Here is a 25,496-nt window from a genome sequence, read left to right as displayed (position 1 = left end):
TTAACTTTTTCAAATACTTTCAATAAAGATGAAGTGGACCAATCTGAATAAATTTCAATTAAAAAAACTGTAGGTAGGTGTTAATATAAAAAAGATTTATCATATTTTGATGCTTTTTGTGTCAAATTTACCATGCTGTCAATTTTGTTTTTTCTCAGTTTAAAGAACAAAATGCATATGTTTTCAACTATTTTGTTATAAATGACACATATCTAAAAGAAAAAGGGATATGGGATGTAATTGTTTCTGGTAAAATCCTTTTAAGAGTTAAGTTTAATTTTATCAGTTTTTAAATTCATTGATATTTTGCACTTGTATCACATATCTTGGAAATAATTTCAAGAACGAGATTTCACGAGACTGAAACACTGAAACGTCATAAGTGGCAGATAGACATTTTAACAGCTATAACTCAGCCGTAACCATCCAATTCACATCCCCCCGCCACATTTTTTTTTTCAGTTTTGCTTTAATTTATCTTCACTATTTATGTAATTTAAGTATACTGCAATTACGTCAAAATTCCAACTGAACACTATCACATTTATAAACTGGTCAATTTTAGCGATGTCAAAATACATGTAATGACTTTCATTCATTTTCACATTAGGTCACCTAACGGACATCTTTTGGAAAGTTTTTTTTTTCGTCCAGTAACTTTAAGGAGTAATTGCGAAATTGCAAAACGTATTTCAACTTATTTTCGACTGGTACTATACCAAATTGACATGGGTTTCATAGGTGAGAAGTTCATTCAAGTAGAAAATTGTAATAACATATTTTCTTTATTTTGTACGTCCGAAGCGCTTTTCTGTGTTAAATTTTCAACAGAGATGCCCAAGCCCATACTATATTACAAAGAAGGACCTAAAATAAACTAATTCATCTCTGAGCGTTAAAGTTTGACATCGTATATTGCAGTTCTTATTGTACATCATTCACTCATAAACGAAATAATTATTAATTGTACAAAAGATATTTCGAACATGGGGTGGGTAGAAATTTCACAACCATGGTTCACGACTTTTGATTTTGCCTTTTGATTTTTGATTTTCCTTTTTGAATTTTCCTCGGAGTTTCAGTATTTTTGTGTTTTTACTTTTCACTCCATCCCATTCTGTATATGCATGTCCTATTATAGGAACCTCTAATTAAATGGTTGACGTTGGTTTGTTGACTAACATTTTTGTTTTGTTTATTTATTGCTGTGGTTTTCTTTTTTAAATTGATACACATCATCAGTTCAAAGTACTAACAGTTACCATGTAATAAAAACGTTTAATTCAGATAATTTAAAAAATGAATTGATCATCTAGATGTTTATTAACTAATTTAGATATTTTAAGTTCGGTTGAAAAAAAATAATATTTATCTACAAATGAATTGAAACAGTCATTTAGATCTGAGATTAAAATTTGTGACGTAACTATAGTAAAAGTAGCATTGATGTATAACATACATTTAATAGCAGGAAACAAATCCAGGAAACGTACATGATTCATTGGAATATTCAATCAAAGTAATGAAATAAAATCAATAAGTATAAATGTTAATTTTTATTAAAAATACAAATAACAAAGTAATTCAACAGATTTTCTCTCTTAAATAACAAATACACGACGAGTTCAATCATGCACCTAATGACATACATTAAAATATATAAACATTGCACACTTTTCAAAATACATACAATTGTATAACATGTAATATACCATCTTACAAGAATGATATTGAGACAAAGAGTGTAATGCTTAAGACTGTCTAGCAATTATAATTTTAGGGATGTCTACTGTTCCCCACAGGGGCTAAAATGTCTAGACAAAATGAAGAGCAAAGATAAGTTATGGTGTTCTATTGATGAATTTTATGTTATATCAATTTTAACATAAACTATCAAAGAATCCTTAAACAAATGGAAATACTGAGGTCCCAAAATATTCCAATGTGTAAAGGGATAGGTCCGGTAAGGGCCGAATTTGGCTTCCAATTTCAGGTTCATCTGACAAAAGATGTTGGACACTTTTTAAACACTTAAGTGTCTATTTCAGTTGATTCAATTAGTTTATGTAAAAGATTTTAATTGATTAAGTCATTAAAAACGCTATGATTCAACCTTGAATATGACAAATCTATCAAAATTTAATATGACAACAAAACGTCACTTTTCAAATGGTTTTTATCCAAAATGAAAGTGGCCGCAACCTTTATACATGTTATGTATAATCGATAAATACTACTTATATTTCAATATTAAGAATGAACATAAATGAGGCCACTTTCATTTAAGACGGAAACCGTCTGAAATTTAACTAAAATGCTAAAATTTTAATGATTTCATTAATTTAGTATGACTTAATGATGATAGGATCCGATGTATGTTCATTTTATTGTCAAAAACAGCCGATATTTATGTAGCAGAAGCATTCTAATTTCCAATAAGTAACTAAAAGTTTACATTTTAACAATTTTGCAAAACTGCTATATTTTGGGCCACAAAGGGGTCTTACTGGACCTACTCCTTTTAATTTTTCTCAGCCGAAGCTGGACTTACAAGAACTAAATGTTCTACAGGAATTAGTAGAAACCGTGTTTCCCTCTATGATGACATTTTTTATCACACGATAGTTTATGGATTTCTGATATCCTTACAAAAATAATTAATTTAGTACAGTGAACTGACGAGGGGTCACTGATTGTTTTAATTAAATCACATCATGTAAACTTTGTCGCCTTTTGGTTATAATAATATTTTCATGTCTGTTCCGCAAATAGCATGTAAATAAAACAGCAACATTGTACATATGTCACACATTCGCCCAACTCAAACACTTTTTACCAAAAATTCATTACCACAAAAACAAAATAAATAACAGAGTTACTTGCACATGAATAAATATGACTCTTACTTTTAAATGTAAAATGGAAATATACTGGCAGTGAAAGACAGAGGTATTATGGGACTAACAAACTTATTACAATTCTTCTTTTTCTCCCTCCGAAGAAGGAGAATCTTGATATATCTTACTTATAATTGGATTAACAATGTCTTCTAAAGCTTTCTTCTGTTCTTTCAAATCATGGACTGAAGAATTTAAATTATTTTCCAACCATTTTAATTTTTCTTCGACTGCTGTTTCTATTGTTAATTTTTCTTCGTCAGTCAATTTTCCTCCAAGTTTTTCGTTATCACTAACTTGATTTTTCAAGTTATATGTCAAACTTTCTAATTCATTTTTAGCATCTAAATTCTCCTTTGTCGCTTTATCTTCTTCAGCAAATTTCTCAGCATCATATATCATACGTTCTATATCTTCCGGTGAAAGTCTGTTATTATCCTGTTGTATAACGATATTATTTTTCTGTCCCGTTCCTTTATCTTCAGCACTTACTTTCAAAATCCCGTTAGCATCAATGGCGAACGTGACTTCTATTTGAGGTACACCTCGTGGTGATGGTGGGATGCCCGATAAATCAAATGTTCCAAGTAGGTGATTGTCCTTTGTCATTGGACGTTCACCTTCAAAAACTTGGATTGTAACAGCCGGTTGGTTATCGGCAGCTGTTGAAAATATTTGTGACTTCTTTGTTGGTATGGGCGTGTTACGTGGTGTCAGTTTAGTCATAACACCGCCCACTGTCTCGATACCTAGAGTAAGCGGGTTAACATCCATCAACAAAAGATCACTGGTCTCATCTACTCCGCTAAGTATACCACCCTGAACAGCAGCGCCATAAGCCACTGCTTCATCTGGATTTACTCCCCTGCTTGGTTCCTGTGAAATTGTAGTATTGATAAATTAATTTGCATATTTAAACATGCAGCACAATTATCATATGCAAAACGAGAGCATTATTTTCAAAACAACATTTTATAAAAGGATCAAAAGCTTTCTCAAAAATTGAAAGAAAACCAAAATCATATTGTATAGACATACATGTATGTCATCGTTGAAGACTAGACGTCTGTTCAAACAAATCTCAATTAATGGCTTCAGTATACATTTTTTTTCGCTTTATAGTGTTTTATTATTATGTTCGATGTGATCAAAAGCTCTATGTTGAATGCCGTACATTGACATTTAGTTGTTTTCTTTTACACATTGTGACATTCATTGAGAAATTGTCTCATTGGTACTCGTACCACAACTTCATATCTGTACTATAAATGTAAATTACCTTTTCGTTAAAGTAATCTTTGAGCAGTTGTTGAATTTTAGGAATTCTTGTAGATCCACCAACAAGAACAATTTCGTCGATTTCAGATTTCTTCAAACCAGCATCTTCCAAAACTCTCTGAACTGGTCTCATGGTAGATCTGAATAAATCCTGCAACGAAAGATATGAATGAAATAACTTACTACGAATGGCAAAAACGCTAATTTTTATTTTTATCTTGCAAGGTTGTAGCCATGGTAAAAACCTTAAAAAATCAGTTTGAATATGTCGGTCTTATAAATCAAAGCAATACATTTTTAAAGTAAATAGTTATATGGCATTAAACTAAAAAGTAAAGCGTGTAATATCTGCCACTGGAAAAATAACATTATCATCATTTTTATAATTAGTATTAATAGCTTGAAGTTTGATTTACATTAACAGCATATATCGTTCTATTCAGAGGCAGTTATCCATATTCTGGGATTGAATTAAAGATGCCAGCCACCGTTGCAGCATTGACAATGAAAACATTCTTTAAACTGTCCCATTGTTACATGGAATACTGCACATTCAAAGTAAAAGTCAAAAGTTATCATGGGCATTCTATAAATACTAGATACGTTGGCCCTCCTAATCGTAACTGTCTTCCGTTTTGTTGAGATTTTTATGTTTCCTTCTCCTTGTTTGTTCGGAACGGTCCGGTTGATCTATGATTCCTCGATTAAATTATATAAATGTAAAAACAAATAATATACAACTAGTTTTTGACTATACGACTTACCATGTTCAGTTCTTCAAATTTTGCCCTTGATATTGTTTCGGAGAAATCTTCTCCTTCAAATAGAGATTCAATCTCTATTCTAGTTTGATGTGCAGACGACAAGGCTCTTTTCGCTTTTTCAACTTCACGTCTAAGTTTTTGGACTGCTTGCTTGTCACTTCTTATGTCTTTTCCTGTTTTCTTCTTGTACAATTTTACAAAATGGTCCATAACTCTTTGGTCAAAATCTTCACCGCCCAAATGAGTGTCTCCATTCGTAGCGGCAACCTCAAATATTCCATTATCGATAGTTAAAATAGAAACATCAAAAGTTCCTCCTCCAAGGTCAAACACAAGGACATTTTTCTCTCCTTCCTGATTGAGACCATACGAAATAGCTGCTGCAGTTCTAAAGACAAACAGAAAGAAATGTCATTATGAAGACATAACTCATGCTATTGGGTAATAGTTTACAGTAGTGTTTTTTTTTCGCTGTGAGCATGTTTTAAATGAAAACGCAGAAAATCGATCGGCAAATCATAACAGTCAAAAGAATTAATTGCCACAAATCATTACTTTGGATTTCATCATACAATGTACGAAAACAAATGAAAAATGAAACTTGCATTCAATTCGTCTTCAGTGTCTTTTCCGTTCAATGATTTAATAAAAGATATGAACGTCCTCTTTTTTATTTAACTTTGTTGTTCTGTGTTCTTGTTTACTCCCCCCCCCCAACTTAAATGTAGATACTTACGGTTCGTTGATGATTCTTTTAACATTGAGACCAGCAATTCTTCCTGCATCTTTGGTAGCCTGTCGCTGTGCATCATTGAAATAGGCGGGGACAGTAACAACTGCGTTAGTTACCTTTTTACCAAGATATCCTTCCGCAATGTCTTTCATCCTACTCAGAACCATTGCAGATATTTCCTCTGGGGCGAATACTTTAGAAGAATTTCCAATCTTGACTTCTATATGCGGTTTGTTGTTCTTATTTAATACTTTAAAAGGATAGTGTCTCATGTCGTTCTGGACTGCATCGTCATCCCATTCCCGACCAATCAGACGTTTTACGTCAAATATCGTATTCCCCGGATTAGACGTCAGTTGGTTTTTGGCGGCGTCACCTATTAGACGTTCTCCGTCTTCTGTAAACGCTACATAAGAAGGGGTAATTCTGTTTCCTTGCTCATTTGCAATGATTTCAACTCTTCCGTTTTTATACACTCCGACACTAAAAAGTGATAAAGACATTAGTAAGTCTTTGTGAAAATGTAAAACAAAAAGTGAAGAAGATAACATTCAAAAGATGAAATGAAAATTAAAGTTGTTGGTTTTAGTTAATACTAGTATGTTTTTATTTATATAGATAAAGGCAACAGTAGTATACAGCTGTTCGAGTTCGAAATTCATAAATCGATTGAGTAAAACAAAAACAAATTCGGGTTACAAACACTGAGGGAAACACATCAAATATAAGAGGAGAACTATGACACAACAGAAACACAACACTTAAATGTAACACACACAGAAACGAACTATAATAATATAACAATGGCCATTTTTCTGAATTGGTACAGGACATTTAAAAAAAATATAAGACATTATATATTACTTTTTATGAACCAAAGAACATACTTTCACAAATGTTTCAGTGAATGACGAAAACATATAATGTCATCCCTTTATACTATTAAAATGATTTTTTTACTCACCAAGAATAAGTAGTTCCGAGGTCGATACCGATCACCGTTCCTATATCTTCGGCGTCCCCGCACACGAGGCCCAAAAGGGTTAGAACTCCAATCAAATAATACTTCATTTCTGTAAATGATTGAAAAACAAAAATATATATACTGCAAGTAAATATATGATCATAATGCATAGTTTGAAAGGAAATAGTTTAAAAGCATATAAAAGGGGGAAATACAATGTATGCTACGTACATAGTCCTACTGATATACTTGCCCATGAGACAACGATCTGCTCAATTAAGACCAAATGACATATATAGACGCGTTGACAACTACATGTATATGACACCGTAATGCCTTCAACAGTGAGAGAAAAACTGATAAATCAGACTGCTTCTGTTCAGCGTAAAAATGGTTAGCTATAGCAAGTCGTCAAGAAATTATATGATAACTTACATGTAAATAATCTAGGTATGGCCGTATTTTCGAAAATTCAAATATAATGTGTCGCTCTCCATGTCCCTTCTTTAAAAACGTAAAAGGAGGCACAAAAAAGGACAGAAAAAGGGGTCGGTGTAATTGTTAACGAAATTTAAAACAAATATCCGCCTCAGATCAAATACATTGTATAAATAAACCTCAAGTAAACGTAGACGTAATTTATAATTACTTTAAAATAGTTTTAACTTACTTTATTAATTTGTTTTCTTCATATAATTCCGTTTCAATATATAACGTACTTTCTTCTTGAAGAACAAGCTGTCGAATATCGTAGTTTTAGTTCGGTTTCAATTTAAAAGTTCGACTTTTGATTTAAGACTGATATTAAATTAGAGTAAAATGAGTAATTTATATTAAAGAATGTAATTGTTATCTTTGCTTATTCATTGTACAAGTTGTCGTGGCATTCATTTATTTGCTGAGTTTGTTATTTTATTTCGCAGTTGATTCATTAAGGGTAACGTGTTATTAATAAGAACGCGTGGTCTTTAAATTCTGCGCCGAAATAATGTAAACAAGCTGAGTTTCATCATATTTATGTGTTATGACGTCATGCATAAATAGTTTATTTTTATATCGACCATACCTGTACAGTAGACTATATATTGACCTAGAGACTTACACATAAAGAAGCTATTTAAGTTAACAATGGTAAATATATACACTTGAGAAATATTAAACTTAACGTTATGGGGGTAATTGAATATTTCCAAAGAAGAAAGATACAGTACAAATGTAACTATATAATTTGAACAGAGACCAGTGGACAAATATGCACTGTAAGTTATATTTAGTTTCTAAATCGAAATCTGGGATTTCCCGTGTTATAAATAGAGTAAACACATTCTATATCTTACACAGGTCGAGAACTCTAGATTTCTTTACGTCAGAATATATTTGCATATAAATTTCCCAAACACAAGGCCAATACGGCCTTGAAAAATTGACCAATCGACTCAATGAGCTACAATGCATTGTGGGCTACTACGAGTTTACTACAACCGGAAAACACGTGGAATCAGTTGAAGAACTGTCAAATAATATAGTGTCGGCCAGGATTCTCAAAATATATGTTTTTGTTCTGCGAATGTGATTATTGTAAAATATATAACATAATCTTCAATTTGCATGCTCAGATTAAAAAAGTATTGTTTACGGGATTCACTATTCGACTTTCTTTTTCGCCTTGTTAAAGTTATTGAACAGGTTTTTTTTTCCATTGTTATGCATTGTACCTGTGCAATAATTTTACGACCTGAAACAGTGAAATTTCAGATGAAATGACCACTGTCCACTATGAATTTTTTTTGAGTTCTTTTAAACCTGTATAATGTCATTCTGCCTAGAAAAACACGAAAACTTTCATTGAAACATTAATTTCTTTCTGTACTGGATGTGTAAAATTTTTATCAGGACCTGAACTGAAAGTAAGAACATCATAATATTCAGTATGCTAAAAATAAGTGTTTTGAAAGCGCCAGGGCTGATCCAGCCATTTTAAAAAGGGGGGTCCTAACCCAGGACAAAAGGGGGGATGGGGGTTTCAACTACATGTCCCCATTCAAATACATTGATCGTTCAAAAAAAGGGGGGTCCAACCCCCGGACCCCCCCCCCCCCCCCACCTTGGATCCGCCACTGAGCGGGTACGGTAAATAGCTTAATACATTTTGTATAGCTTCGAATTCATCCATCGATAAAGTCTGTTTGTTGCTAATTTTATCACAAAATATACCTCAGAGGGCTGCTGTCATGTTGACGTATGTGAAATATCTTCAATATTTAAAGCCCTGGATCACAGTGGGTGCCATATTACCTATTATTTTTATTCCAAAACGTGCTTTGTATATAGAAATAAAAAGATGAGGTATGAGTGCCAAATGAGACATCTTTCCAAAAAAGACATAATCTGGTAAAGTAAGCAGTCATAGGTTCAATGCCGAAAAGTAAGCTATAAATGACCCAAAAATTACTTGTGTAAAACAATCCAAACAAAAAAACAAAAACAAAAACAAACAAAAAACGGCCCAATATAATATATATAAAAGGAGAATAAATCTATCTTTTAAATAAAAACGTATAAAGGTTTGCATGCGTTATAGGAGCCTGTATTTCAGTGGTTGTCGTTTGTTTATGTGTTACATATTTGTTTTTCGTTCATTTTTTTATATAATTAAGGCCGTTAGTTTTCTCGTTTGAATTGTTTTACATTGTGTTATCGGGGCCTTTTATAGCTGACTATGCGGTATGGGCGTTGCTCATTGTTGAAGGCCGTACGGTGACCCATAAATGTTAATTTCTGTGTCATTTTGGTCTCTTGTGGACAGTTGTTCCATTGGCAATCATATCACATCTTCTTTTTTATATTAGATCCAACGCTGCAATTTTCACAAAACATATCAAATTTTCCACCTCGTCGCACATACATGTGGATAACATCATTACAACTGATTTCCTAATGCATGTAGAGCAACACTTTGGTTAGCTTGCTTGCTTTGTTTGTATATTGTACACTCATATTAGGATAACGACCAATTAAATTCAAATATAAAATATACAAGTTAAACTATGCCTATTTATATTGTTTAAAGATGTCAATATTATTTTCAAAGCTTGTATAAACAACTATACACACAAAGCAAGCAAGCCAACCAAAGTTTTACTTTGCAAGCATTAGGAAATCAGCTGTAATGATTTTATTCAGTTTGGCAAATTTCCGAGCCCGTTAAAAAACGAAAACAAAATGAAACTACAGTTGCTGACTTCACTACCTTCAAAACAAAGGGAACAGTTTGGAAGTCTCATATACTGAAATGTGACAAAAATAAATACTTATAGATTTTGTTAACACTGCCATGTATGTAAATATTTTTTCGCCTTTTTTACGAACACAAAATTGAAGGGTCACACATTTGCCTTTAATCATCTATCATGCATTGGTATTCATTTAGTGGATTGGTCAAAAACCTAGTAGGTAAAAATAAATTGCGTCACATGTAAATAAACAATTACATGTGCGAGAGCATAAGTATGCTAATTAGTGCATTTCCATATAAGGTAGTGGTCCCGACCTGTTACCCAGGTGTCAACTTTTTTTTGTCTATCTGCATAAAACAAGAAGGCTAAACTTTTGCAGGAATTCATTTATGTTCATGAATGAAAAATCTCATATGTACATATCTACAGGATGTGGCGTGTTGAAGATTAATTATTGTATTTATAAATGTATGAACTGTACATGTATGTTTCATTGATATCTGTTTTTACGTAGTAAGTATATCAACATATTTACGCAGTTGTTCTCTTCTTTACCCCTGCGTATATATATTGCCATATTCGGAAAAGCGTCGCCCCCCTCCCCCCCCAAAAAAAACGACTGAAAAAGGGACAACAACAAACCCAACAACACCAAAACTATCATGATTGGCCAAACTTTTCATATTAGCTTGCTATCCTCAATTGCATGTCTAGGGTTCGATCAATGGCAGATCAAACCGAATGTTTTAAGTAACTCGCTTAGTTTTGCTATTTTGTCCCGCTTTAGATATATATTTTTGTCCTAAATTTAGCAATCTTCTTCTAGTTTTCACCCATCAATTTTCTACAAGTTTATGCATCTATAGTGAACCCAAATTCATAAAATTTACAGGGTGCACGTGGCTTATATTGGTGTGTTCTACAAACTATTGGACTATACCGGGATAGAGCGAAACATTTTGACTGCCACTGGAATCAAGAGGGATTTCGAATATGGCCAGAATATGTCCTTAAAATTGCCACCTATGGCCTCTATTACAAATTGTTTCGATGTGTCTAGGTCTTTGGGCAGACAAAGCGCTACTTATCTATCTGAGCCATCGGATTTAATGTTCCCTATGCCTCCCGACTGTAAGTCAACTAGCATACCAATAAATTCAGGAAATAGACATTGACCTTCGGTTGGTATCACGGTTGTATGAAAACCATGCTTCAACCCTTTTCCTGTAGAAGCCATGTTAGTCATGGAACGATATATACGTATCTGTTACACGTATATACACGAAACATTTTTCTTATTGAATCATGTTAGATCTTTTTTATCAGGTGTGTTTTTATTCATTTCATAACTGTGTTTGCAGTTTGTTAGTGTGTCTATGTATTTTCCTGTTCTATTTCATGTAAGGTCAATGGTTCAACACAAAAGTGCCCGGATGTTTAACACCAATCAATCAATCATATGATATTATATATAATATAAGGACAGTAGCTGTTAGCCAACCTATTTCTCTTAGAAAAATCATGTGTGTATTAATCGTTGCGAATGTGTTATACTAGAATTATCCCTTATGCACGAGTTCTTGTATCATGATCAAAGATTGTTTTATGTTGGTGGAATGTACAAGTGCCCGGCCACGTCATCTCTTTGCTTTTGTTTGATGCATTTATATTTGTATCCATCTGACGACTTAAGCCTCTTTTCACCGATTTTTTGGTTTGTTATTATGTTGTTCTGTTGCACCACTGTCAACGTTTAAGGGGGAGGCCGGGGGTTAGGCACCCTTTACAGCGGATTCCATTGAGTGTGTAGCCAAAGGTAATATCTTTGGTTAGCTTGCTTGTTAGCTGAACCGTGAGGTCATTATTAGGTGAGGTATACTACCCGCCTTTCAAAGTAGCATAGTCCAACAGACAGATAGATTGGTTTTCTGTAAGACTAGTCTATTTATAAAGTAGGGTAGTTTACCTAACCTAACAATGACTTCACGGTTCAGCAAACAAGCAAGCTAACCAAAGATATTACCTTTGGCTACTCACTCAATGGAATCCGCTGTAACATGTTAAAACCCGCTTCTTTCTGTATTTGTCTGTCCCAATTCAAGAGTCTGGAATTCAGTGGTTGTCGTTTGTTAGTGTGTCTCGTATTTGGGTTTCGTTTATTATTTAGTACATAAATTAGGCCGTTGTTTTTTTTCGTTTGAATTATTATACATTTGTCTGTTCGGGGCTTTTTATAGCCGACTACGTGGAATAGGCTTTGTTAATTGTTGAACATGCTGAAGGTTTTTTTTTCTAGTAGATTTTTTTTCTAGTAAATTCTTGCTGCATTCAATGCAATTTTTCTAATCTGTGCCAGAATTGACAACTATTTATGTTTGTATATAATACTTAAAACATTTAATAAATAAAAGTATTCCTTTTATTCTAAAATGGCGCTGTATTTCACATTTATTTTGAAAAAGCCAGAATGCACTAGTAAATAGAAATGCTCTGACGATTAATTGCGAGGAATAAAACATATGTCGTACATGTATAACTGTATTTAGCACAGTAAAATGTGTATACTAACCCAAATAGATGAGAAGGGTGCGGTATGGAACGTCGTATTATTAAGGCAGTTACGGCGTTCCATAGTGCGTGCAGAAAATATCCAACTTGGTACATTTGATTCTTGAGATGTGCTTGTTGTTTTCTCTATCATATTTTGTTTTAAGGAACTGGCCACTATATATAAACAATATTTTTGAGTAGTCTGAGTTCAGAATAGTATTATTATTGTTCTATAGATATTTTGTTTAATATATATTTTAAGTTGTCATAAAGCATGATATCTCAACACATAATTCAATAAGAATTTCAATATAATCAATTTTATATATATTTTATTTTATAACTTCTGAAACATGTATTTCCATTCTCAATTTTATGTTACATAAGTATAAGAATTTAATATGTTAACATTTTTCTTTAAGCAGTTCATAGTATATTTAAATATAACAATACATAGGAATATCGCCTACAAATAATCTCAATACGTCATACTCCAAATACTTTTTTGAACCACCCATCCACCCATAGCTGCTTGGTTGAAGCGCATGTTTTTTTTTTAATTTCAACATGTTTAACAATATTGACCCGGGGGTACTTTTTCCATCGAGTAGCCGCGGAGAATGTATTAGCGGGCGTCCGCGGAACTTACGAAGAGCAGCCAAAAAAGTATACCATAAGACACTTTTTTACGAGGGAGAATTTTCTACCGAGGAGACAGAGAAGGTTTTAGCGGGTTCCCGCTGATATTTCGACGACCAAGAGTGGGTAGCAATAGATATAAATAGATTTGAAGTGGGTAGTAATATTGAGGTGTCAACTTTTTAAGAAAGTATTTAAAAATTCATTGCACCACCATGCCTTATAAAACATTTATCATACATTAAATTTTATATAATTTAATTGCTTTATTGTATATAGATATATAAAAGTTGTGGTATGAGTGCCAATGAGACAACTCTCCATTCAAGTCATAATTTGTAAAAAGTACCACCTTGCTTCTTCATACCTTTACTTTTATACAATTTATTCTTTAGTGGTTTTATTGTGTCAACATCAGAACACAATGAGTTCCTTTTCTGTAACAGGGGTAGCTACAGCAAGAAATAGATTTGTAGGAGGTATTCTGATAACAAGACAGTCTGATAATTTGTATGGTCCGTATGACATTCCAGTGAATATCTCCTTCATGGTGTACCCATTTTCATCCGTTAGTCCTAGTTGAGACATGGTCCGATTGACCATCTGCAGCAAACCACCAACATTCTTATTAAATATTCCAACTGCATATCTTCCTTTAGGACTTAATGGGCGGAGCCAACTTTCCAGTTTAACAGCCTGAAAAAAATTACGAAGTACAAAATTTAGCACATATGTTTTTATTACAATTCTTTTTTCCAAAATATTTGTTGCATAAGCTTTGTACTCAGTATAATTATTGATAATTTTATAAAAGAAAATTGCATATACATTGTTTTTAATAACAAGCATAAGTGCACAAATGAGATTTTGACTTATAATTTAAAATAAATCATCATAAAGACGTCGCGTACGGTGTTGGTGTTAGTTTTGGTAACGTTATTTTGACGTTATTTTTCATGCATTGTATAAATAACGTCGTACTTTTTTTTATTTCGTGCAGCTCAATCATACAGCATAATTTATATGAGCGGTTTGCTTGACTTGCTACGCATAGAACCGAAATGCAAAAGCGGCACATATGTTTTTAAGTAGAGTTAAATTAAAACAGAAAAATAATATTCATTTACATTAGTATCCCCTTGGAGCAAAGATATTTTCTCTTTCTTTTGATTGAAACAGGATATTTAAAAAAAAGTTTAAACCACTGTCTTTTCTGCTGCTTTTTCTTTTAGTTTAAACATATTTATTTATAGTGGATTGGGAAACAAGTTATTACAACTTATATTAATCCGTTTCCACTTTGAGGGTGCCAGTGCTTCCTTGTAGCCTTAGCCTGCTCTTTTCGAAATCTAAACGGGTGACTTTTATGTGCAAGAGATATTGCTCTCTCTTAATAAAACACGGGTTAGTCATTTATCGCCCTCTTCCGACGGACTGTCATTGTTTCACAAGACCATCATACTCGCAAATGGTGTCAAGGGCTTATTCTTTTATCCGCTTTTGATAATTTCCAAATAAAAATTTTATTAGTTGAATCGTTTGTTTCATCGCCTGTATTAAATGTTAGAAGAATCAACAGTTGAAAGCAAATTCAAAATTAACCACAATAAAATTAATTTAATCAAATTTGCCAATTTCATAAACAAAAAGAAATTTAATCTCCACTATGAACAAGAAAACAGATGGGCGCAGATAATTTTAGCGCAAAACTACTAGGGGAAATTTTAGCGCAGACTTTAGAGCCCATTTTAGCGCAGGATTAATCCGTTCAGCTGCATTTTCGATAGCCCATTTTAGCGAAAACTTTCCTAGTTTAATAATACTAAAACCACGAGCATTAATTTATGCTGGTTTAGTATTAAAGTTGTATGTATATACATGTTCACTTTGGTTCATCATTGAAATAAAAGTAATTTTATAGTTGAGCTATTTGCGTTTTTCTTGATACTATCATCAAATTGCAAACAACAACATATATATACAATAATTACATTAGATGCATGTTTCATCATAATACTTTATTCTGATTGACTAATTGCACTAATTTACCTGTTGATACCAACACTCGATGGTGAACGAAATCGTTTGAGTATGGACTAAAATATCAACCATAAGCATAAAACATAATGATTTATAGGTTGCAAACAAACAAAAATTAACCAATGAAATATGTGTTTCCAATAAATTCAAAATAAACAAGGTTAAGTCGTTCCACGCATCGTTGTATGCATTGGAAACAAAAACAGGTTGAAGAGGTCGTATGAATAATTGATTATTATTTCGGCAACTTCTATTTAAATATTCATGAGGAAAAGTGACATCGGGTCAGTGACTGTATATGACATAGAAATATGCAGTCAACGCATTTTGACTGCTCAAATAGAACGAGTGCAGTATAAATAAAAATACAATGTATAGGCGAATGTGCACCACAATCTAGACAAGATAAAGAGAAAAATCAGTTCCTACTGCAACTTTATCAACAGTATTGTACTGATTGTGCATGGGTTTTCTCTTCCAGATCTCGCGCATGGGTCTTTGTTTTTTAATAAAAAGTGTGCAAACAAAATAAATATTGAAACAAATATATAAAGAAAAATGCAAGGATGAACTTAAAGGGATGTTTCATTAATCCTTGTAAGCCCATCGAAATTGATAAAGAAGCATGCCAGCATTTTTTTATCCTTGCATGTTCCTATGTTCCTAGAAAACGGCGTGTGTGACATTTCAACGGATTTAATAAAATTAACAATTTAGGACATAATTTAAACAATACTTACTAATTGAAGACATAGAAAATTGTATATTTATTGTATAATTTTGACAAAGGAAGGGTGGATATGTAACTTGTGGTTTGGATCTGCAGCATTCGTTCGAATTTTGAAGAGCTCCAAAAAATATGCAAGATTTGGATTTTGTGACAGAAATACAAATTTCAAAAAATCATTAATTCTGCCACGATCTTTTGAAATGTTGTAACACAACTTTTTATTTTTTTCCCTTATTATATACGGAATAAAAAGATATATCATTTTCGGAATAATCTATTTGAATTACCGTTAAAAATCACTCTTAACTTCACCCCTATCCATATTTTTTTTCAATTTTCGGCTTGACCACAAAACAAAGTGAACTTTTCGTCCTGGTCAGACGCACCCAGTTAACGATGACGTCATAAATAAAACATAGACTACTCTTGCTAGGAGTACAACTTTTTTTTAATAAGTTTAAAAAATGACAAGAATAACTTCAAAGCAACGCTAATCATATGTCGCGGTGTTACTTGTCTACACGCTCAAAATCTGTGTTATTAGTGATCATTCGAGTGACAAAATGAATAAAAGTATTGATTTTAAGGAATATTCCATTTTTACTTTTAATTACGCACATTTTGATATATACATTTATATAGTTATCAATTCCGATACTTCTAACAAATGCAATAAAGGAGAACTGGAAATTAAAACCCGTATTATCACCAACACCGTACGCGACGTCAAACAAGTTTTGAAAAAAAAGAGGTAGTATATATAACCATTACCATGCTGCCTACTAAATAAAAATCCATTCGTTGCAGCAGTTTTTGAGAAAAGTACGATGAAAATATTTCAAGTTTTGACGAACGGTCGGACGTAATAAGTGATTTTAAAATAGCCTAACTCTTACAGAGCTCTCTTTAATTAATGTAAAAAGAGCATGTCCCCCAGATAAATGCATTGAGAACTTAGATGAAATTTGTATACAGATATACAGAAATATTGTTACGAGTTATAAGAAAGTATTGCACGGTGACAACATGCTTAGAAACTTATTTAAACAAATAGTAGTTGGCATGGCATTACTTACATAATCATCTATATTCCAGATTCTTCTACCAGCAATACCGAGTGAGTCCTGATGTATAGCCAATACCTCTTTATTTAACAACAACTGTTTTGCTGTCGGATCAATGTTCCTGAGATCTACCGACATAAACAACGGTGACGCCATTATAGCCCACAACCCAATCTGTGTCTGCTGCTGTCCCGCACTTAATGAGAAATCACCAACTATTAGCTACAATTTAAAGAAAAAATATAAATTTCATCACGAAATCCAAAAAAAAATATGTATGCTTGTTAAGAGTTGACAGATTTATTGATTGATGTTTAACGCCACTGTCAGCACCATTGCGCTACTTTGTGAAGATCAGTTTTAATTGGTGGAGGTAACCGCCTGTAGAGAATCAGCAATGTTTGATTGGAAGCTAGAAACAACAAACAATGATGTGTAACGAACCAATGACAAGATGAACTAATCTTTAAACATAATACATTTAAAATTTAAAGAAATGTTAATAAAGAGCTAATGAGCACATTACCAGTGCTGCTTATTTTTCGGTAATGGCTTTTTATGACCTATTGAAGTCTTCGATGACAAGAATAGTAGGTGATACGGGGATAATATTTTCCCATGTTTCGTACGAAAAAAAACCAAGGAGTCCGGCAAACTTAAGTTAGAGAACGGTAACGAAAAAATTAGCAATTTATCCATTTGTAAAGGAACTCTAGAACGGAACAGGTGACGCCACTAAAATGTATTTAGTTGTAATACGTATTGTGTATAAGTGTCATAACATTTCGTTGAGGCAAACTTAAGTTATAGAACGGAAACAAACTTTAGGACGTACGGACGGACGTACATATAGACGGACAAGGGTAAAACTTAATGCCCCTCCGCTACGAGGACATAAGAAGAGAGACAGTCTATTTGTGTTGATTTATTTAAAAAAAAAACACTATGCTAGCAAGGATTTGCGTATTGAAATCTCGTGGTTTATTCGTTTTTTCTTACGCAGCGAGTGCAATGATTTGTATAGTAATATTTTTGCCTTGATCATACTATATAAATACTTGATGTTAGTAAACAAATCTAACCTGATCTGCATCGTTCCATCCACCAGGCCCAGCAATTTCCAGGAAATTCTTGTCGTTTTTGCCATAAAACTCAATGATGTTAAAGACATATTTCCAGTTGTCTTCTACGTCTTCATAATTGCGCCACATATTACAATATTTTTTTACTAAATTGTAGTCAACCTGAAAGGAGCGGACTCTTGAATTTTGTGTATTTTGTTACCCTTTACAAGGGTCTGGATTGGGTGGATCATTTTTCTGTTTCCTTTATACTGTTTGACCATTAATTTTTATTATTCACAGCAGATTCCATTAAGTTTGTAGGAAAAAGTAATATCTGTGGTTAGCTTGCTAGCTTGCTGAACCGTGAAGTCATTATTGGGTAAGAAATACTAGTACCCTCCTTTCAAGGTAGCCTGGTCATACATACAGATAGATTGGTTATCTGTCGAACTAGTCTACTCTTAAAAGAGGGTAGTTAACCTACAAATGTAACCTAATAATGACTTCGCAGTTCAGCTAGCAAGCAAGCTAACTAAAGATACTACCTTTGTCTACAAACTCAATGGAATATGCTGTAAATCGAAGTATCTCATTTTTTCTTCTCTTTCTTTTTTTTGGTCCATTTTTCTCTATTCATTATATGTTTTGGTCATTATTCTTTATTCGGTAATCCTCTACCCAAACCGTCTTTAATACCGTTATTTAAATGACTTGACAGTTACATGTATGTGTAAAGGAGGAGGACTGAGTATAAAAAAAGAAGTAGCTCAATTCTGTCACATCTTTGTGTGTGTATCCCAGGTCAGTAATCTAATTGCATTGCTGCCCAAATAACGTATTAAACAAATGTATTTGTTGAAATTGGCGCAGCATGCAGTTGTTATTATAATGTGTTTCGTTATGGGAGATTTTGATGATGATCGCATATCTTAGATATTTTCTGGTAGATATGTGTAATCAATATATTATAGAGGACAACTCCATTGATGAAGAAAATCTAAGCAGACGCCAAAATATACGCATCGTAATTAACGAAAGTTGAATTTCCTTATTTGGTCGTATCAAAATAAACATTAAAATCACCTTTGGTCCCATACAGATAGCTAAAGCACAATCATACAATATTGGTCGTCCCGTCTTGTTGAGATGCATCCCCATCTGTTCAAAACCTGTAATCGATTCATTAAAAAACAATTATGTTCTTCATTATACAAAAAAAAAGGTTTATTATTTTGTATCCTTTCAATCGATAGTGTACTCCCCAAAATAAATGTCTATTTTTGTAGATATTTGTAGATGTAAATAAACGGAGAATGTTTATGGCACACATATGATGCCCCCACTTGCAAATTCTGTTATAAAGGGGCATTACTTGAGAAACGGTTAAAATTCGAACTTGATATGTGTTGTGGTAATAAGCAATGTTTATGAGTTTCAAAATATTTAGTTGCGACAAATAAACTGAAATTGGAGAACAGAAGTAATTTTAGGGACGTACATGTACGCATATGAGTATAACCATAACATAAAAAAGTCGCTATACATGTAGTCTCAATATCAAAAGTCGCTATACATATGTACCTGTAGACTCGATATCAAAAATTGCTATACCTGTAACAAAGTTTGGCCCTGGGTTACAGCAATCAAATTTCAACATATCAACGCCCCATTCAGCATATGTTGCAGCATCGCGAGCCATGTGATACTTGTTTCCAGGGTAACCCTTGCATGTCTTATTGCCAACACTTCCGTAAATACCAAACTTCAGACCTCTTGAGTGTACCTGGTTTAAACAAAGCAATAACGATTAACAACAATCGGAATAAAAAATGATCTGCAATTACATTTAACCTCCTTCTACGATACAGATAATAAATAAATAATATATTGAAAGATAGACATATTCTTCGGTTAGATAGTCCAGTGTTTTCAGTCAAGATACTGCGTCTTTACAATTGGAACGGTAGCAAAACCTAGACTTTGCTATGTGTGTAATTTGTTTACTCATTGCAGTATAGATTACAGGTGTTAATTCCATACGCTTGTCAATTAAAAAGCTATCTAATTGTTAAGATAAATGTAGGGATGTTTTGAAATTAAACAATTTTTTATACTATCATAGTACATACTGCATTCATTAGTTTTGGATTGATAGAAACAAATTATGAGATGGGGACATTTTTTCTCCACAATTATAAATTTTTACCACTATAACATCCCATCTTTGTATCACCCCTTCCTCCCTTATCAAACATCCAGTAAAAGTGACATAACGACATCATTCTTGTGAAAATCAAAAGACTTGTTATTATTTTTCTTCAGTTATGCTTATCATCAAAACAGAATTAACACGGTATGGTTGACTTACGTAATCAATAACTGCTTTCATACCATTCGGAAACCTTTCGGGATCAGTTACAAGCGTTCCCATTTGGCTTCTTTCTTTTGCCATCCAGCAGTCGTCGACCGATAAATATTCATATCCCGCTTCCAAGTAACCATCTTCTGCCATTCTATCTGCCATTTGCATAAGCAGGTTGGCGCTAAAAATACAGGTTAATATATGTCAATATCTCAAGTCAGGAGTCTACCAGGTTTCTTTTAATTTGTCACATTTGTTTTTTAATTATTTGTTTTGGTCATAAATGATATTTTTTGTTGGATTTGTTTTTGATTTGATCTTGTCGAGGGCTTTTATAGCTGACTATACGGAATATTTGTTCTTGGTGAAGGCCATATGGTGACTCATATATATAATAAATCCATGTCATTTGGACTCTTATGGTAGTTTTCTCATTGCCAAGCAAGGAAATTAACGTATTTATGAGCTGTTGGTTTCCCCTTCTTTATACATTCGTACAAGAACGACGCGCGGATTAATAGTGCAAACTCACAAACTCACACAACTCATCTTATTGATAGCTGTTGTCTGCTCTGTGGTCGGGTTGTTATCTCTTTGACACATGCTCCATTTCCATTCCCAATTTCATCTTACTCTGAAACAATAGCGTGACTCTGAGCCAACCATGTAGTGTTTATTTTTACTCATACGTAGCATTTTTAGGTCAGAATCAGCAAGTACCACTTTACAGTCGTTGGTTTGACACATACGGGAATTTAACCTCACATATATGTTTTAGGAAATAAAGATCTAGAAATGCGTTTTATTCAAAATATAATTTGACAGAGAGTTTAAGACATTTTTTTTATCCACTAACATAGCGCGAAACTGTTTGTAAATATGAGTTATTCCATGAAAGCACAAACTCACCAAGGGTACCTCTGTCAACCGCGCATGAATATTGAAATAACTCTTCTGTGCGGAGTACTTACTGATGCCCAATGGAGATTTTCTTTTACATAATTATGCCTTAAAACAATAATTCCCTATGTTTTTTTTTTATTTTAGTCTGTAAGGAGATGTGGTATGATTGCCAATAAGACAACTATCCACTAAAGTTCACATGAGATGGATGTAAGCAATTATACGCAACCATACAACCTTCAACAACGAGAAAAGCAAATACCTCATGATCAAAGTCAGCTAAAACAGGCCCCGACAAAAAAAGAAACAATTCAATTAAAAAAAGTACCACGACAACCACTGAGCTACAGTCTCCCAATTTTGGGACAGGCACATGTTGAAGATCATACGTAGACCTTTAGTTGTGACATTTGGTTTCTTATGGAGAGTTGTCTCAATAGCAATCATACTACATTAATTTTTCTCATACATACAGAATGTGGCGGGGTTATACATGTTTTTGAGCACTCAACCCTCCCCTAAACTGTGACATTGGTGTAACAGCACAACATAAGAACAAACTATAAAGTCAATTGAAAAATCTTCACTCATTAAATCGATACAAACAAAAATACAGACAGGACGCTACATTTGTAAGTACAAATCTGAGAATGTCTGTTTATCATAATGCCCGAAAAAGATCATGATGCATAGGAGAAATTTATCTCTTTTTACGTAATGAGTATTTATAATGATGCCCATAAGGACCTGAGATAACCCCAGTTTTTGGTGAGGTTCGTGTTTTTAGTCTATAGTTTTCTATGTTGTGTCTTTCGTACTACTACTTGTCTGTTTGTATTTTCTATTTTTAGCGTTAATAAGAAGCATAGACTCAGAGCATAGAGTATATGGGCGTTTTTCAATAAAAACGTATTTTCTTGTCCTAGCCACTTTAAAAAAAATGTGTTTGATCTTTGCAAGTAATTTTTTGTGCAGTCAGTACATTGAATTCGATTTAACATTTTTAAGCAAAGAAACAGTTTATTTTTTTAGAGGGATTGATAAGATATTGACTCCTGAATGGTCCAAAACAACCAAAATGGCATGACCCTAGACCGCCTGTTCAACATTCATACTCTAAAATATCGTAAAAAAATTAAGAAATTAATGTTTTTTTTACTTTACATAAGTTCTTTAATAATTCAAAAGTATGTTCAGAGCCAACATATTCTAATAAACAGCTTTCAATATAGGTTTTTTAATTTCAGAAGGTGTGTCCCTCACAAATTGTCCACTACGAAACGAAGTCATTAAAATTTGCCAATAAACAGTTTTATAAAATCAATGTAATTTTTGTTTGCAAGAGATATAAACATTGGGGTCTTACAAAAGAAGTGATGCTTTTATAACGGCAATTAAATTGTTGGTAAGAAAAATTGAGCACATCAAATGGACCAGAATGATACCGTATTTTTGATAATGTCCCCTACGAAACGGGTCAAATCTCCTTCAGTATCTGGTTTTAAAATTATGAAAAAAATATCAGTGTACAGCTTGATAAATGCTTTGATGAATACAATCAGTCTTGTTACTATTTCAATATAGGGATTGTGGTGAAAAAATAAAGCATGCGAATACGTCCCTTACGAAACGGTCCCCTACGAAACAAGTATGGGAGAAAAACGTTTCGTAGTGGACACTACCACTACCATGGAGTCTTTTTTTAATCTTTTTTCAATTATATTCGTGCAAAACAAATAACAAGGGTTAGTTTCGTGTAATTTTTATTATGTTTTTATTAACATATAATAGGGTTGATGTCAACTACGAAACTTTTTGTCCACTACGAAACGGTTTTGTCCACTACGAAACGCATCAAAATGTCCACTACGTAACATGAGTTGAACCTTCATATGTGAAGTACTGTCTAATCTTTATCGATAAAATTGATTTTTTAATTCAGAAAAAAAATGATATTTTTCTAGTATTTAAAGTAAACAAACTGGAATGTCTATAGGAAACATTTAAAATTGCAAAAAATATGTGTGTTTAGAAGAAGTTTCGTAGGGGACAAAAGTCCCCTACGAAACAGTACACAAATTATGAAAATAATATCATTTTAAAGAATATTTAAGATTGCACTTTTTGTTTACAAACAGGTCTATTATAGAGGTATTCAAAATAAATCTTGAAATTAAATTTTAGACAAGTTGATTTTCCATTTTTTTTAGGTCTGAAATGTACGCTTTTATTGAAAAACGCCCATATATGTCGACAAAGTATAATAGTATACAGTCACGTGCAAATTTGTGTCTTAAGACAGCTCTTTGCATACGGCGTGTGAGACCCCGTCTCTAACATGCATTATGGGATAAACATGATTTAGTCAATAGATCGATAGATGCACCTGATGACTAGACTAAAACCTTACCTGATGCAGTTATGTGGGTCATTTTTACAGTCGATGTTGCATCTAAACCTTTCCCAAGACATCCAACCCATGGGTGGAGTTCTGGCCAAACCATTATCTAAACCAATACTAAACGGTAGCAAAACACACAATATGATGACTGACCACATCATTGTTGTACAATACACAAATGAATACACGTAAAAGATCACAATAAAGGTATTTATATGTGTTTACATCCGTATAAAAATAGTATTGATTTTTAGGATAGATGTCAATGTATCAGGTAAATTTAATGGTCGTTCTCTTGTATCTTATCACGTGTTTTTTTTAAGTGGACAGTGGTCAACATCTTAATCTGTTAATGACTTAACGGTCGACCAGAAGGGTATTAGTGAAATTTAAAAGTAAACTATTTATAAATAGATTTAATTCCTTTTTTAAAAGTTTAAACTTGTTTTCAAATTTTTCGTTTACTTTTAAAATACACTAGAACACACCCGCGAAATCGCGGGCATTCAGAGCGGAGTTTAAAGTATGTAAAGTGTTGTTAGAGGAATTTTGTAAAATATTGAATGACTGGAAAATTTCAGCAAAATTATCATAAGTCATAGGTTACTGGGGACAGGAAAATGTTTTTTTTGTATCCCTCCTCCTTCATTTCCAAAATTCCCAATTTTTGGTTTTCTATCAATTTCAATATGAACATGGTTGTCGTTTGTTTGTGTATTACATATTTGTTTTCGTTCATTTTTTGTACATAAATAAGGCCGCTAGTTTTCTCGTTTGAATTTTATTACATCGTCATTTCGGGGCCTTTTAAAGCTGAGTATGCGGTATGGGCTTTGCTCGTTGTTGGAGGCCGTACGGTGACCTATAGTCGTTAATTTCTGTGTCATTTTGGTCTCTTGTGGAGAGTTGTCTCAACATGGCAATCATACCACATCTTTTTTTTTGTAATCAATGAATTTTGTAAAATATTTAATGAATGGAGAATTTCAAAAAAAGGTATCAAAAGTTCACATGAATAATTTTAGCGCTTATCTGTATATTACTATATAAATAATGTGTATTTACTTTCAATTCTAAGTTTAGTAATCGATCCATGGTGGTCAATTGATATAGTATACAGACCCTCTCCATTTAATAAACTCTGTAACCGCCGTGGATAGTAAACTTAAAAATGATAGTAGATAGAATTAAAAAACGCTTTATTCGTAGTATATGTATGTTCAAAGTATATAGAAAAACGCAAACCGGAAGTCTAATCTGACTTAAAATTTCGTCCAATGACGGGACAGTATCCGGATCAGTGGCGGATCCAGAACTTTTCCTAAGGGGGGGGCCCGCTGACTGACCTAAGAGGGGGCCGCTCCAGTCATGCTTCAATGATTCCCTATATAATCAACCAAATTTTTCCCACGAAAGGGGGGGGGGGGGGGGCCCGGGCTCCCAATGGCCCTCCCCTGGATCCGCCTATTCGGATGCCTTTTTTCTCGTTTTTCTCCCAAAATAACTCAATCTGAATAATCATATGAATGGATGACAAATGCGACTATGCACTGTACCTATAGGACACAGAGGCGTGTTGATTAATTTATTGTGGAAAGAAGAGAAGCTACACAAAAAATGAGGTCTTCTCGTTTAATAGTATAGATGCGACTATGCACTGTACCTATAAGACACAGAGGCGTGTTGATTAATTTATTGTGGAAAGAAGAGAAGCGACACACAAAATGAAGTCTTCTCGTTTAATAGTATACTTAGATACAAATCACGACGATTTAAATTAATCAATTCGCTAAGAACACAAAAAATAGAATAAGTAGAAAAGATGGATCATTATGTTTTAATTAAATATACTTTACGAATTATAATTTTGA

General features: G+C 33.2%; 2 protein-coding genes across 2 annotated transcripts; both read right to left on the bottom strand.

Annotated features, from left to right (window-relative positions):
* Positions 1-2,831: 2,831 nt before the first annotated feature.
* On the bottom strand, positions 2,832-7,443 carry LOC143042359 (endoplasmic reticulum chaperone BiP-like). The gene is made up of 6 exons (XM_076214635.1): positions 7,307-7,443; positions 6,637-6,745; positions 5,676-6,155; positions 4,940-5,327; positions 4,177-4,326; positions 2,832-3,773 (listed from the first exon to the last, which is right to left on the bottom strand). The coding sequence occupies exons 2-6, from the start codon at positions 6,741-6,743 to the stop codon at positions 2,973-2,975; spliced, it is 1,926 nt and encodes a 641-aa protein (XP_076070750.1). The 5' UTR covers positions 6,744-6,745; positions 7,307-7,443; the 3' UTR covers positions 2,832-2,972.
* Positions 7,444-12,882: 5,439 nt separating this feature from the next.
* On the bottom strand, positions 12,883-23,904 carry LOC143042358 (alpha-N-acetylgalactosaminidase-like). Its single transcript, XM_076214634.1, has 7 exons — positions 23,635-23,904; positions 20,328-20,502; positions 19,571-19,742; positions 19,043-19,128; positions 17,978-18,139; positions 16,908-17,117; positions 12,883-13,757 (listed from the first exon to the last, which is right to left on the bottom strand). The coding sequence occupies exons 1-7, from the start codon at positions 23,784-23,786 to the stop codon at positions 13,476-13,478; spliced, it is 1,239 nt and encodes a 412-aa protein (XP_076070749.1). The 5' UTR covers positions 23,787-23,904; the 3' UTR covers positions 12,883-13,475.
* Positions 23,905-25,496: the final 1,592 nt, after the last annotated feature.

Source organism: Mytilus galloprovincialis, chromosome 8 (genome assembly GCF_965363235.1).
Source record: "Mytilus galloprovincialis chromosome 8, xbMytGall1.hap1.1, whole genome shotgun sequence".
Taxonomy (NCBI): Eukaryota; Metazoa; Mollusca; class Bivalvia; order Mytilida; family Mytilidae; genus Mytilus; species Mytilus galloprovincialis.
The sequence above is the reverse complement of the archived record's forward strand: the minus strand, read 5'-3'. Positions and strand labels throughout refer to the sequence as shown.

Excerpts from the sequence above, each read along its gene's own strand:
- LOC143042359 (XM_076214635.1), bottom strand. The coding sequence starts at position 6,743 with ATGAAGTATTATTTGATTGGAGTTCTAACCCTTTTGGGCCTCGTGTGC. Across the intron at positions 5,328-5,675 it reads AAAAGAATCATCAACGAACC|AACTGCAGCAGCTATTTCGT; the intron begins GTAAGTATCTAC and ends GTTTGTCTTTAG. Across the intron at positions 3,774-4,176 it reads AAGATTACTTTAACGAAAAG|GAACCAAGCAGGGGAGTAAA; the intron begins GTAATTTACATT and ends ACAATTTCACAG.
- LOC143042358 (XM_076214634.1), bottom strand. The coding sequence starts at position 23,786 with ATGATGTGGTCAGTCATCATATTGTGTGTTTTGCTACCGTTTAGTATT. Across the intron at positions 20,503-23,634 it reads GACCCACATAACTGCATCAG|CGCCAACCTGCTTATGCAAA; the intron begins GTAAGGTTTTAG and ends CTGTATTTTTAG. Across the intron at positions 13,758-16,907 it reads TCTGGAATATAGATGATTAT|GCTGTTAAACTGGAAAGTTG; the intron begins GTAAGTAATGCC and ends AATTTTTTTCAG.